Source organism: Canis lupus, chromosome 33 (genome assembly GCF_048164855.1).
Source record: "Canis lupus baileyi chromosome 33, mCanLup2.hap1, whole genome shotgun sequence".
Taxonomy (NCBI): domain Eukaryota; kingdom Metazoa; phylum Chordata; class Mammalia; order Carnivora; family Canidae; genus Canis; species Canis lupus.
In genome coordinates, this window is record NC_132870.1 from 13,157,487 (window position 1) to 13,173,364 (window position 15,878).

At 34.0% G+C, this 15,878-nt stretch overlaps 1 protein-coding gene across 2 annotated transcripts in view; it reads left to right on the plus strand.

Moving 5' to 3' along the window:
* Positions 1 to 15,878, plus strand: part of MMRN1 (multimerin 1) — a 72,821-nt gene that overhangs the window by 7,789 nt on the left and 49,154 nt on the right. For both annotated transcript variants that reach the window (XM_072810795.1, XM_072810794.1), the window contains exon 2: positions 6,232 to 7,054. In XM_072810795.1, the coding sequence (XP_072666896.1) occupies positions 6,480 to 7,054 (575 nt within the window). In that variant the 5' untranslated portion in view covers positions 6,232 to 6,479. The remainder of the gene's footprint in view (positions 1 to 6,231; positions 7,055 to 15,878) is intronic.

Consider the following 15,878-nt stretch of genomic DNA (forward strand, 5'->3'; position numbering starts at 1 on the left):
GTCATAGTTATGTTATCTTGTCTTTCTAATATACCTAATATCTCAATCTTTCCAGAATATTTGTCTGAGGATGTTTTCTTTCTTGACTACGGGTCATATTTTCTTATTCCTTCATTTGTCTCATAATTTTTGAGAAGCATTACGTGTAAAAGAACTGTAGTAAATAAACTTTGTCTCAGATAAGAGCATAACCTTAGTCCTGTCAGGCCTTTAGTGTGGGGGCTGAGTCATCAATTTGTAGTTGAGCTAGATCTAATCTAGACTAAAGTTGTTTTATCTTTTATTGGTTTTAACTGAACATAGCCTTTAAATACTTTGACAGCATGATCAGGATTTTCCTTCAAACTAAGCATTCTGAACACAGACAAAACTCCAGAGAGTTCTTACCCTTACAACACAGAAAAAAGGCTTTCTGAACTGTATGTGGTATAAGGTCTAAAATTAAGGTGCAATATTATGTACTGCCTTGACATGTGAAACACAGAAGGCCTTAGATGGCCTAACCACAAGTTGCCTTCCCCACTTTGTTCTGGTGGATAAGGGACTCTGGTTAAACAATCCTCCTTATCAAAGGGACCAAGCACATTTCCTGCTTGTCTCTAAGTAGTGGGTTTCAATTCCCTGCCAAGCTGTAGAATTATTTAAACAAGCCAAGTGCATCCTCCCATCAAAGCCAGGAGACAGCCCACCCTCTCATTTTTACAAAGCCTGTTTCATATAGCCCTAGTTGTTCACTCTGTTTCTGAGTGCTACCTATGTGTGGCCCTGTTTGATAGATGATGTTGTCATATGAACTGCTGCCAATCTTATCCATCCGGTGTCAGCTACCGCCTTAACCCTAGGGTGGGAATTCCTCCCTCATCAGTGGGGTGAAGAAGTGATTATTACACGGGGGAGACCTCATACTTTGTAGTAAGAAGCCACTTTTTAAAAATCTTTGGTGGGTTGTCTTATTTTTCTAGATATGAATTTTTTCACCATGAAGATATCTCTCTGAACTTTTGCCTTATCTCCAGTCTTTTGGGGACCATTGAAGTGTACTTAGTGAGGACCTGGAATGCCTCAAAGCTTTTTTTCTTTTTTTCCCCAGTCCTCTTGCCCTTTACCCAGCCCTTGTAGGGTGATAGCACTGACTAGTCAATAGAGCTCCTTCAATGATGAAATTCCTGGCTTCTGTATTGGCCTTTTCTGACACCCAAGGGAGGGATGTGAGCTGACACCTTATTGCAACATTATGAGGGTAGAAGTCTAAGGCTCTTCGTTCAGTCTTTGCTGGCAAGGGTGGAGATGGGATCACATTTTTTCTGTGGTGTTTGGTGGGGGTAGTGCAGCTATTGTCTGAATAGATTACTGTCTTTCTGAGCTGGCCATTTTTAAGTCCTTTTTGGCTTTCTTGGGGCTTTTGTTGTTTGTGTCATTGGTGTTTCTAGTTTGACAAATTCTCCAGCACTGGAAAAGAGACAAAAAGAAAATTCAGAGAACTCAGTGTTGTACTGTTCCTGGGATCATCCGAGCCAGTCTACCTTTATTTCTCTACCTTTCTGAGTCTTCTTATGTTTGTTTTATAACTACTGTGCAGGATTTTTAGATGTACTTAGCAGGAAGAATAATGGAAAATTATATCTATTCCATATTTTTGGGAGAAGTCACTCAACAGATGTAAATTGGGAAATGAAATATTTTTCTTTCTAAAATTCTCAAAAGAAGTTAGTCTTAATTCATTTGAAGTGTAGTGCTCTACTTACATGGGAAATTTAAATTAAGCATTAGGATAATGTTGCAAACTATCAATATAGACATTTGCTTATGAGGAATATTTGATCTTGTTTTATCAATGTGTTTTTTATGTTCTTAATTATAAAGTTAAAAATCTAATATTAAGACAAACTATGTTTTCCTACCAACCCACTAAGACCTAAATTTTGTTCTTCATTTTAATTTGTTCACATACCTTAGATTGTTCTCTAGTGTTACCACTGCTTCATTATCCTTTATTACACAGCTCTTAGGGTTTGCTTTGATCTTCATTTGCCTGTGATAGCTTCAAAATAACCTACTTAAAATATATTTTGAAAACAGGTGAGGTAAAAACAATGGGCTTTCTAAATTTTTTGTAGGACAGATTTACAAAAGACAATCTGGTTGAAGGGGTATTTTAGGAGACTTCTGAAATTCTATTTGTAAAGTAAGTATATTGTGCTCATTTAGACTGTTTTTTGTTTCTCTTGTGTGGCTATGAGTTAGAAAAATAGATCCCCTTTTTAGCCCTCTGACAGGTGCTTTTACTGAAGTACAGTCACAGTTTCATCCATTCATTCATTTATTTAACAAATATTTATTGAATGCCAACTAAGCACTGTTCTAGATGTTGGGGAGGTTCCATTCTAACAAATAAAAGAAGTGTAGTATTGTGCTGCCGAAAATAAGGCAATGTCATCCCTTACAATACTGCACAGAAATTGAAAAAGGCACCCAACCAAAGAGAAAAAAAGCAAACAAACAGAAAAGTTTAGACTAAAAGCAAACTTATAAAAACACAAAATTTCCCCTCTAATTCCTTAAACTAATTGAAGTCATTAAATTATTAGTGTACCTCAATACACATTTTAGCTGTGAGATAGAAGCAAAAATAAAGAAGTTAAAAATCATTGAGGATTGAATTTGAGACAACGGCAATTATTTTCCTCAAATTTCTGTGAATTTAGAAGTTTTCTACGTCTTTTATGGGGTTTATAATAGATGGTGGAAAGAATCAGAATAAGACATAAATATCTGCTCTGTCAATTACTAGTGTGTTACTCTAGGAAATTATTTAACTTCCTTAAGCTTATTTTTTTATCAGCAAAATGAGAGTAGAATACTTACCTATTAAGTATTCTATGTAATAATTAAATAATATGCCAAATTTAACTTATCTAGTACATTGTATGGCTTATCAAAATCTCACTTAAATCTGTTTCTCTCCCTCCCCTAGCCCATGAACAACTCCGTTTGTCTATATATACATTCAACAGATTTTCAATATTTTCAAGCAACGTAAAATTGAAAAAGGCTTAGAACATTGTTTTCTCTGATTATTTTTGACACTGACAATTTATGGAATAAGGTTATAATGAAATATTATTTTTAAAGTTTTAAACTATTTTTAAAAATAAGAATTTCTCATGTGAAAAGAAAACAAAGAAGCTGCTAAGAAATCCTATTAATCTAGTTACTCTACACCCCAACATTCTACAAGGAATAATACTCTTACAGCCATATGCTGAGTGAAACAAGTCAAATGAAGAAGGACAATCATTATATGTTTTCACTCATATGTGGAATATAAGAAATAGTGAAAGGGACTATAAGGGAGGAGTGAAACTGAGTGGGGAAAAATTAGAGAGGAAGACAAACCATGAGAGCCTCCTAATTCTGGGAAACAAAGGGTTGTAGAGGGAAGGAGAGTGGAGGGATGGGGTGACTGGGTGATGGGCACTAAGGAGGGCAGTTGATGGGATGAACACTGAGTGTTATACTATATGTTGGCAGACTGAATTGAAATTTTAAAGAAAGGAAAAAGATACTCTTACACCCATAAAAGTGGCTTTAAGTAATATATAACAACATGTACAATGAAATCCTTAATCTAAGATTCTCTTTTAACTCATTTATATTTTTATTTCAACATAATAAACTATTTTTGGTTTTTCCTAGTGATTAGAAAATTGACTAATGCATATTATAAGGGAAAAAGAAAAACACAATGAACCCAGTATCTCATTATCTAGAGAGAACTCATTTTGCAATATGTATTCAATCCTATGTCTATGATACAATGAAAAATGACCAAAAAATCCTCCTAATAGCATATAATATAATGAGTTTCATAGTTCTTTTCTTATAAAATTACTCAAAGTGAATAAATGGCAGTAAGGTAAAACATACTGTAAGCAAGCTAGTGGGCAATGGGGAGGTGTAGCAAAATGATGGGATACATGTATATAAAACTCTGATGGTATAGTTTAATCCACAGATAGTATTTAAAATAGCTAGAAGAATGGATTGAGTACTCTCTAGGCAGTAATCGCAGGGATATTATTTTTCTTAATTGTTATTTGATGAGTATTAATGAGTCTGAGAAAGCAGAATTTGAGGTTAGGCCTCTGACAGTCTCTGGAGTACAGATATTTTATGTCTCCAATTACAGGATGATCCATACACCTAAAACCTCTAAATGAGCTCGGGATTCTCGAGGGAGTTACATGGAAAGATGGCTTGGTGGATTGATAATGAGATACAGAACCTTTAGCCTTTTGATCACAAGGTCATTTGTAAGCTAGGAAGAGGGTAACCAAAAGTCATTATTGGTCAATACCTTACAAGAGCAAAATGAATTGCTTAGCTCGGTTCAGTTTTTATTACCGTTTGAGAGCTATTTGTTACCAGTTATAGATCCAATGAGTGACCCTTTACCACTGAAATTCACTTGTCCTGAACAGGATCAAGATGTGTTTTACAAACCATGAAAGAAGAAAAAAAATCTTTGTGTGCCATTATTCTGGTTGTTTTTTAAACTTCAGGATAGTCTATTCATCTACTTTTCCTAATCTAGAAGAATGGATTTTAAATTGTACACTAAGTAGAAAATTTTTAATTTTTCTGAATTTTTAGTTTGCTCTAAGCCAAGGCTAGTTGTTTGTGTCTTTTACAGATAGAGATGCTGTATTGTCTTTTCCTTAGTATTGAAAAAAACATGTTGTATTATGAAAATTAGGCAGTTTCGTTGCCCTTTTTAGTGATGAATTGCTGTCTGGATTGTCTGTGCTGGAACTATTTGCTCTTTTACTAATGCAAGGCTTGTAGGATTGTTTTGTAGTATATCCAAGAAACAGAGCCTTGTAGTTCATACCAAAGTTAATTGGGGTTGCTGCTGATTAATATGTGTCTTAGTTTAAATAACCTCATATTATGTGTCTCTAATTTGACAACAATTTACTTGTAGAAATAAATGGCAAAAACTAAGGGGAGAAAAAGTATTAAGACCAACTAGTTAATAATTCAGAGAAAAATTAGGCCTGGTGCTCTGTATACAGGATTAGGGACTGAAGTATATATCTACAATAGTATATAACCCAACAGGCAAGAGGTTTCCGGTTATCCAATTCTGAAAGAAAAACTTCTATGAATATTCAGCAAGAGCCTAATGCCTGGCACAAAAATTAGCAGAAAGATTAGTTATACATAGATTTAGCTTTCAGATAATATAATAGACCATAAGCAAATAGAGAGCCAAGAATACTCTTGCTTTATAATCTCAGCACCTAAGAGAGTACCTTGCTGAAGCTGACTGATGGTTGGGTAATTACTGAAAGAATGAATGGATGGATGAACTGTTATAACATGTTATTTATATGTCCAAAGAGTCTGCTGTGGAATTTTTTTTTTACAGATGAGAGAGCTTAATTGAAGCCTGAAAATCAGAGATTTGCTTTAGTAGTGAAATCATAAATCCCATGAAGCATCTCTACTAGGAAAACAACCATAAGAAAGTCTTTGATCAATTTAGCTCTCTATTATCTGCAGCTAATATATTTTTGCACCACAGCAAAAGTACAAAAGCATTATATATGATTCCATTCGAATTTATTTTCATGTGACTTCATTTTTTTCTTCATCCATTATTACCCAAAATTCTGATTATTCATTCCATTAACTGGTTCTGGTAGAAGTTCTGAGAGCAGAATTTAAAACGAGTTCCATGTATACCTGTATAACTCAATAATTTATACTTTTCTTTTTTGTTATCACTCATCATCGAGAATAACTTTTTTTTTTCCCATTGAGAATAACTTCAAGTAATGCTTTGGTTGAACTATATTTATAAAAATAGGGGTATATAAATATTTTTTCATAATTTGGCTTGTGATGCATAAAAGGTTAGAGACTCTATCAATGAGTTTTTGTTTATGTATGTGCATGTGTGTAAGCACTTGAACAAAATGTGATTCTCTGGATGGGGCACAATGGAAAAGAATGTCACATATTTTTTCTCAATTTCCCTGTGTAGTAGAACAAAATGTTAAATTCCTTGATTCAGCTCATCCAAACAAAATTCCATACTCCCTGTCATCAATGTGAAATTTCTCTTCAAAATCAGCAACAAATGAAACATGAGTGGACGTAGGAAAGGACGTGTTTTTCTCATTGGTTTTCCTGATAATAATTGCCTGTTTTCCCATTTACCCTTAGCCTCGTCAGAAACCCTTCACCACCTCCATAGATCCATCCTACCAGAGGTCACAGATCACACAAAACCTACAGAAACAGGAAATCAAACTTCCTGAGTCCACTACAAAACACAGAGACCTATTTCCTCTACACATCTCAAATTGGCAAAACCGTGTCTTAGCGGATTCAGTGTGGAAGCAGCTGTTGAAAAGACTAGGAGGACTATATCTCCCAATTTCACATGAGCTTTCTCACTTCAAACTACTGAGATGAAGGGAGCAGGGCTATTTATTCTGTTTTTTAGTTTATGGAATGGGGGCTTTGGGCTTATCGACACCACGGACACTTGGACTACCCCTGAGGATGCAAGCTCCCAGGAGAACATAGCCTCTGCTACAGTTTCTCAAAATAAAATGCTACCAACCCCTCAGATCACATCAGCTGAGATAGCCACAATTCCTGAGGCAAGAACCTCTGAAGAGAGTCTTCTAAAATCCACACTGCCTCCTTCAGAGACAGGCACACCTCCTGAGGCTATGAGAAGCCAAACTCTCACATCCACAGGGAAGACAGAAGGGCTGCTGAAGTTACAGACTCCTGCCCTCCCAGTCAACCCTAGCCTCCAGTTGAATCCAAGAGCAGAGTCAGTGGTCCTTACCAACTCTACACTGAAATTTCTTCAGACCTTCATCAGAAAGTCGAACCAACAAGCGATTGCTCCCAATTCCATTGAAGGCAGCATGGGGAATCGATCACCACGGGAAACCTACCTCAGCAGAGGTGACAGCAGTGGAAGCCAGAAAACCAACTCTCAAAAATCAAGTTTTGAAACAACAAGAGGAAAGTAAGAAACAGTCTTTTCTTTTCTTGTCTCTCCCTAACTGTAAAGTCTGTAAAGATTGTAAACTAACAGTTAAATTGTCTCACTCTCAGAAAATGTTTTCATGTTCAAGATGAAATTGGATCACGTTTCAGTTAGATAAGGTAATTAAGCATTACTTTATCTAATGGAAAAAAGATGAACAAAAAAATGGAGCAATTTTGTTTTAATTGAACCAATCAAAGTCACTTATAAAAGGGCTTTTACTTGAGATATTCACTAACAATGTAACACCACAGTGACTGTTAGTTGTTTATTCAACTCAAGGATACGTTGGCGGTGCTCAGGACACCCACAACATGAAAGAAAAAATGACAATACAGTTGGGAAATGAACGGATTTAAAAACTGACATAGCCTGGCTATGGAGGGTATAGTTATGAAGATCAAGCCAAGGAGAGCTGGTGTGGAATCATGTCTCCAGTATTGCCTAGTTTTGTGACTTTGAGCAAGTTAATTGAGCTCCCTGAAACAGAGGAGTTTTTTTATATGTAAAATACAAATATAGTATAGGAAGTACAGATAAAAATACCAACTTCATGGGGTGATTGTGCAAGGTTCAGATTAATCAGATATACTTAGATGCCTCCTTCTCAAAGAACAGGTGGTAAGAAACATAGTTTACTAGTACTGTTATGTTGAGTTATGCCATTATCATGAATGTGATGAATAGAAAAGCCAATTTTTCAAGTTGATTTTGATTTAAAATTCAAGCAAATGCTATGTGAACTGTTGAAGTAAAAAAAATAAAACTTTAAAAAGGATTGTTAAAGAAGACGTGCAAAAGGACCAAAAAAAATCATACTAATAAAAAAAAAAGTATTGTGAGAAATTCAGGTCAATGTTTTTATTCGTTTAATGTTCAGAGTGATCTGATTGGAATGCTAGTAGTTTAGTGTTATGAAACTAAACTTTCAAATACCTTTTACCTGGAATAAAATAATTTCAAGACATCAGATAATGCCTTGGGATCTTAGTTAAGTTAAAGATCATACTAACTATATAACATAGTTTAAGTTAATGATAGGAGCTTACACCTGCTCTGTGAAAGGTATTGTGTCAAAGTTGTTGTTGATATAAATATAAGGAGATACTGGAAAGAAGTCAATAGATTCAAATGTAATGTATTCAGAGGTTATAGAATTTTTAAAAATATATAAGTAAAACTGCTTTAAACTAAATACTTAGTGGAATTTAGAACAATCCAAACTTACAGATTACAAAATGTCCAACTTAGGGTTGGATAAACTTTCCCTATAACAGACATTTTGACAGATATGAATTAAACATTTTCATGTTAAGGGGCAACAGAATGTGGTCTATTAAATAATGATAGCAAATGCCATGCCACTTATATGATCATTTCTATTAGTCATATTTTATTAGACTCTATAATTTTATTTTCAAACCAATTATATAGAACTCTTAGGCACTCATTGAAAATGATCATGAATTTTTGAAAGATGCTGTCATCAAGAGATTTTTCAATAGAATATGAAATATAATCAAAACAAGAAAGGGAAAATTCACACTAAAATGTCACTTAAGTTTTATATAGAAAGTGGCATATAATTGCTTCATAATTAGAACTAGTAATTGATCATTTGAGAAATGCTAGCTTTTAAATAAATGCTAATTGTTTTATTATGTGCCTAAGACTATTCTAGTTTCTAAGGATATATAAAATTGTAAAACTAAGAATGATTCTGCCTGCATGGATGTATCTTATAAAAAGTAAGCAATAACATATCTTCAGGTTTTTAAAAACTCAATATGTGTTAGGAGGAAACGATATTTAAGGTGTAACCCGCTGAAGAGAACTTACTCCATGGATTTTCCAATGAAAATAATTTAAATTTTTTCTAGAGAAAAGTACTGACTGTACTTATTCTATAGCCTGAGGCCCTGGAAAGCCTGAGGTTTTCTTTTGGTAATGCTTTCCATCAGGTCCAAGATTTATTACTTGTTTGCCATGCAATTGAAATGGTGCTAGAGAAAACAGTTCCATGCCTTATGGACACAATGCTGACGCAAAGAAGCTTTGATGAAGTCTTTCATTTTTTCATTTGATTAGGAAATAATAACAATAGCAAACACTTTATGACACCTGTTCCTAGCACTGTATTGCTCTGTATTGCACTTTTCAATTATTTAATCTCTATCATAACTCCATGAAGAAGATTAAGAGAGATTAAGTAATTTAACTAAGATCACTTAAAAGTCAATCTCAGGGCAGAGATTCAAGCTCGGGTTGGCTGGCTTCAGGGACATAACTTTCAACCCCTACACTATACTCCTTTAGCAAGTGCAGTCTGTTCTCCCAAGTGGGTAAATGAGAGTTACGAGTTTATTTCCCTGCTTCTGAGTCTTCAGAGGATATTCCTTGCTTCCGGAATAAAGCCCAGATCCTTACCCAATTAGTTATACAATGTCATCCTTGATCTGACTTCTGCCTACCTCCCCAGCATTGTCTTCTGTGACTTGCTGGCCAGTAAAATTTGTGAGTCTCTGGTCTACAATATGCTATTCATTAAACCTATCATTGTACCCTGCTTGTCCCTTGTCCCTTTGGCTAACATGGTTTTTTCTCATCATCTACTTCCTTTACACCCAATAATAATAGCTCCAGGAAGCCTTCTCAGGCTGTCAGGTGGCCCTTCTAACTTTAATAGAGCTCTCCTTGAATTCTTCTATCACTACACTTACAGTAGTGTATTATAATTAGAGTGAACTTTGTGATCTCCTTTCTTATGGAGACATATTATGAATGCTAGCAAAGTCTCTGGTTTATAATAGGTACACAATAAATATTTAACAAGCTGGATGCAAAATTTAGAGATTAATATGTGAATACAAAGAGGAATCCTCCCCAAAGAAATATTCTTATTTCTCTATGATGAAATCTAGCGGATTCATTTTAGGTTTTTGTTGTTGTTACGTTGTGTTTGTTTCTTACTGCCCTTGGAATTTTATAGTGATTCTAAGTAAAAGGAATACCTCTGTCTAAAGATTTTTCTGGCATATTTTTGTCTCATCTTGTACTTTCTCTCAATTTAGTGCTGCAGAAATTCCTGGTTACCCTAGAGCTGTGGTTTCCTATCTGGTAGAGTGGTTGTTGGTCAGTGATCAAGCACTTTGAAATAAGCAGGATAAAAAAAAATAGAATTAACATATTTATACATTGAACAATTATTTGCTGAGGACCTAATTTGTCTCCAGCATTATACTTGTGCTGAGGGTAAAATAGTGAACAAAAACTGCCACCTCTTCTGCCTTCATGGAGTCTACAGTCCAGAGGTAAGAACATTGGAAAGAAAAACAGTGAATCACAAATGCTGATATTGAATCCAAAGGGTAGTAAACATTCTGAATGAAGCTTACAGGAGTATGTAACAGAGTGAATGGCCTACTCTGAAGGTGAGTAAGCCTCCCCTAAGAGCATACTAAGTAATATGAGGTATTGATAGATGTCATTGCCTATTTAAGTTCTCCCACAATTCCAACCCCTGCTTACATATATGTGAATCTTCACCATCCATTAAATCTCTAGTTCTGTAACTAGAAACCCTGGATATATCCTTGACATTTGTCTTTCCCTCCCAGCTTTTATCTAATCTATCAAGAAGTCTTATTGGTACTCCCTCTACTATATCCCCAATCCCTCTCTATCTTCCCTATACTCTCCTTTCTTAGCCATCATTATCCCCCATAGGAATCGTAGCTTGTCCACATGTGACCACTCTTGCCCCTTGTAATCCATGTTCCACACAAGCAAGAGATTCTTTAAACTTAAAAATAAATAAATAAATTTGACATATATCATTGTGTAAATTTAAGGTGTTTAAACTTTTAAATTGAAATAATGCATTTCTTTTGATGTAAGACTTCATCTTTTGTGATATTATTTATCATACTAATAAGAAAAATATATCACTATTTCTTACAATTTTTAGATTTATCTCTTAGAGGTTATTTTTATTTCTATATATACATGTCACTCTTGCATACTTAAAATGAAAAGATAAATGAAACTGGTCAAGGTGTCTCTATAGCAATGCAATAACTACTATCTGACAATAGTGAGTGAAAAATACCAATGATTTTAAAATGTATTCTTGATTTCAGAGATATTGTCTTCAAATCTGTGGACTTTAGCATTTGGCACACTTGCTAAAAATCACTCAGTAGATTTCCATTCTATTTAGAATAAAATCCTAAATCTTCACTGTGGCCCACAGAGTCTTGCTTGTTATGACCCCTATCTCCATGATCCCATCATCATCACACTCTAAGTTCATTCAACCTCCGTTCCTCCAGCCATACAGGCCCTCTCCCTGGGTACTGAACTTGTTCAGTTTGTATGCATCTCAAGGAAGCTTCCTGTTCATTCTTGCTAGAATGCTCTTCTTTCAGTATATGGAAAGAGAGAATTCTTTTCCTCATACACCTTTAGCTTTAATATCCCTCCTCGATGAGAGGGATATTACCCTGATTACATCTAATTACCCATATGGAAATTTGCTGTTCTTATTGTATCACCTTTATCTTTTTCTTCATGGCACTCACATGAAAATATTGGATTTATTTATGTAGATGGTTGTATCTTTTGTTTTTCCACAATAGAACATATATCCCCTGAAAATGGGAACATTGCTTTTCTTATTTTTTTTCTTTTTTTGGTTTCAGAGTAGAATTTAGTAATTCATCACTTACATATAACACCTAGTGCTCATCACAAGCGCCCTCCTTAATATGCATCACCCATCTGTCCAACCCACCCTCCATATCCCCTTTGGTAACCCTCAAGTTTCTCTGTAGGTAAGAGTCTCTTGTGGTTTGATTCCCTATCTCTTTTTTTCCCCTTCCCCTTTGTTCATCTGTTTTGTTTCTTTTCTTTCCACAAGATATTCTTTCCTGATTTGTTGAAAATTAGTTGACCATAGAGTTGTGGATCCATTTCTCCATTTCTGGGTTCTCTATTCTGTTCTATTCTCCCCTCCCTTGTATTTTAAAACAAACAAACAAATAAAAATGAACAAAAAACTCCCCTTAGCCAAGTGTCCATATTTCTATATTTTACAAATTTATATCTCTAGTCTTAATCTCTGCTTTGAACTTCACATCCATCCAAAAGTTAGCGGCAACTATGGCTAGTCAGAGAGTTTTCTACTTTTTATTATGCTATTTTATATACATAAGGGTCATCAATAGGGTAAAATGTTAATGAAAGATTCCAGAAGCAAAATAAAAGTTGAATATCAAGCAAGATGAACATTTTATTTGCTAAATTTAATGACCTTTCTTTTAGAACTTTATTCTTTTCCCATAAGCTATATAACTTGCTTTATGCACAAATAGGTAGTTTACTTTAAATGAATTATGACTTCTAATATAATGTATAAAATGGTAAGTTCTCCAAGATCTTTCACTAGACCACTTGTTCTTTTTTCACTAGACCACTTGTAAATAAACATTTTAAGCACCACATTTAAAAACATAATGCTTGAAATTGCAAAACTAACCATTAAATTAATTCTACTAATATAATGTGCATTTTGCTGCTTATATCTTTGAATTATGGGTAGGTTTTATGTGTGAAAAATTTGATCAGTTAAATTTATATGTTGTCTCAGTTCCTTGTGGCTGCTAGACCAAAATAATACAGACTGGGTGGTTTATAAACAACAGAAATTTATTTCTCACAGTTTTGAATGCTGGACATCTGAGACTAACATGGGCAAGGGAGAGCCCTTTTCTGGGTTTCCAGATTTCAAACATGATAAAAGGAATGAGGAATCTCTCTAAGGCCTCTTTAATAAGGGCACTAATCCCATCAAGAGGCACTGCCATCTCCCAATGACCCCAGTCCCAATATTATTATATTGGACATTTGGATTTTAACATGTAAATTTTAGTGGGACACAAACATTTGATCTATGTCATGTGTATTTTGCAAAGTTATTATCAGACCTAATAGAATACAAAGGGATTGCTCTCACAAGCTATAAAATTCTCAAGAGAAATGCACCATTATGTTACAGTATATTTTTTTAATTTCTTCGGGAAATAAATGCATCTACTAGATTACTGCCAGTGAAAACTAACACTCAGTGGAGTACATTCTGTGTCTTAATTTTTTCTCATTAATCATTTCCTTTTATTTCATTCCTTTCATATTTCTCCTCTCTAAATTACTATTGAATATATAAATACATACTCTATTATACATGCTAGATTTTAAGGAGTGCTTATATAGTCCTAGGTGGTTAAATGAGAAACTTTTGTATTTCCACACCTTTGGGCTTTTTTTAATATGAAAATATTACTTTAAACATCTATTATTTAAGACAAAATGCTAAAAGAGTTAGTTTACAGGAACAACTAGAGTAAGTATAGAGCTAAGCATCATAGCATCTGTTAGCCTGCCTTTTCTGAGGCTTTCTGGTTTGCACACTGTGAGAGCCTGACACCTACTGGAGTAGAAACAGTTTACAATGTCTCCAAATAGGCTGAAGTCACAGTGTGGGGAAAAGAAACAAAAAATAAAAAAGTTAGGTGAAATACAACAAATTTATGAAAAAGGTTATATTTAAGTAACTTTAAGAATTATTACTTATAAATATACAATTATATATATATATATGTTATATATTTCTAATTCAACGCGTCTCTTAAAAATATATCATTAACTTTAAACTTTAAAAAATAGTGGATTAAGAGCAGCCCGGGTGGCTCGACGGTTTAGCGCCGCCTTCAGTCCAGGGCCTGATCCTGGAGACCAGGGATTGAGTCCCACGTCGGGCTCGCTGCATGGAGCCTGCTTCTACCTCTGCCTGTGTCTCTGCCTCTCTCTCTCCATGTGTCTCTCGTGAATAAATAAAATCTTAAAAAAAAAAATAGTGGATCAAAAAGCAAACTCCATACATATCCCCTGGAATGGACACATTCGGTTCATTCTCCTAAAATGAAATGAGAATATTGTATATACACAATAATTTGTGACTCTGAGGCACTGTACAGTCATCTATCATCAGAAATTCAATTACATTTACCATACACTGCCCACGATGGAAGGCAAATTAATGATGCCTGCCAAAAGACTTTAATTGCAAAAGTTGGTATATAAACAAAGAGTTTCTTTTTAAAACCTAATTTAACCAGAAAATTAAAATATTAGAATACCAGAAATTCCTTATGATCTGAGCTTTGCATGATTGCCTTTCAAAATTTGTTTTAAACATTTATTTACATGACTCTTTTATAAAACTAATACTTCTATCCAAGTTTAAATATTATGTGGAATTTTGAGATAAAGATGGACAATATAAAGGTACTTGCACTAAAATATTAATGAATTACAAACACAAATTTTATTTGTTTGAAAATAGTTATTTTCTTAAGGAGATTAGATGAAAACAAGTTATTTTCTTAAGGAGCTTAGTATCTATATGAAATTACCTTTGGACTATTAGCCAAACTAAATGTAAAAAATCTAATGTTTTATTCATGTGTGATTTACATATCAAGAATCTTTTTACTAAATCTAAGTACTTACGTTCAATTTCTATTTTTTTCTTTCATATTGTGTATATATACATATTTCCTTTGGAGTACTTTCTCATTTATTTACTCATGTAAATTCTAGTGTCTCAAATTAATAATTTGATAAAGGTATTCTTGTTATAATTTGATTAAAAAATAAAGGCATAAAATAAAGATTTCATAACATTTGGGAAGTATTTATGTTCATAATTTTTTAAGACTATAGAAACATTTTAGGGTGCTTGGGGTGCCATATATGTATATATACATGTATGTATATATATAAAAGCAATTATGGTTAAGATAAATTTATCAGGTTATTAAAGAAGTAAAAAAGGAGCCATGTCTCTCTATTTGCATATATGACAAAAATTGGGAGATATATAAATATATAGATAGATATACAGACATGTATTCCCTTTATAAAAAAATCTTACAAACTCTCTGAATCTTGTAATCTTCAGCAGCAGCAAGGGTTTTATATATATTATATTAATTCATTTGGTCTCACAACAACCCTGTGAGATAGGTTATATTATTATACTTATTGTATAGATGAGGAAACCACATTTAATGAACAAGCTAATAGCTAAGAGTTGTAGAGTCAAAATCTAAAAGTAAGCAGTCTGACTTGAGCATAAGTCAACAACGATGTTCCCTCTCTAGTTAGGGAAATTTTTCCTTATTATTTTGTTTCGATTATGCAGGTATACCAGTCTCTGCTCTTCCTCTTCTGCTTCATTCAGGAGAAAAAACAGAGACAAAAACTCCAGACACATAAATGCAATCTCTTGTTCATTTGCCCGCATATGTGGAGTAAAAGAGAATAAAAATCTTGCTCAGGAGGTAGCCCTTCATCATCAGAAATGACCTTCTGAGTCTGACTTAGAGAAGTGAAAAAAGCCTGTGTTTGTGATGGCTATGAAGTTGAGACAAACCCCTCCTTTCCCTTCTCTTCCTTTTCCTTCTTTTTTCCCTTTTCATCCATTCATATTATAGCATGTGGCTGAATTCCCTTCCTTTTTAAGGCTGAACAATATTCCATTATAGATAGATAGATGATAGATAGATGATAGATAGATACCTATATATCACATTTCTTTATCCATTCATCTGTCATATGCACTCTGTTTCTGTCTTTTGGCTATTGTTATTCATGAAATTTTAATGATGTTCTTAAATTAAGATAGTGTGCTAGAGAGAACATTTATCCTGACTGGTAAATCTGTTCTCTTTTTACAAACGTA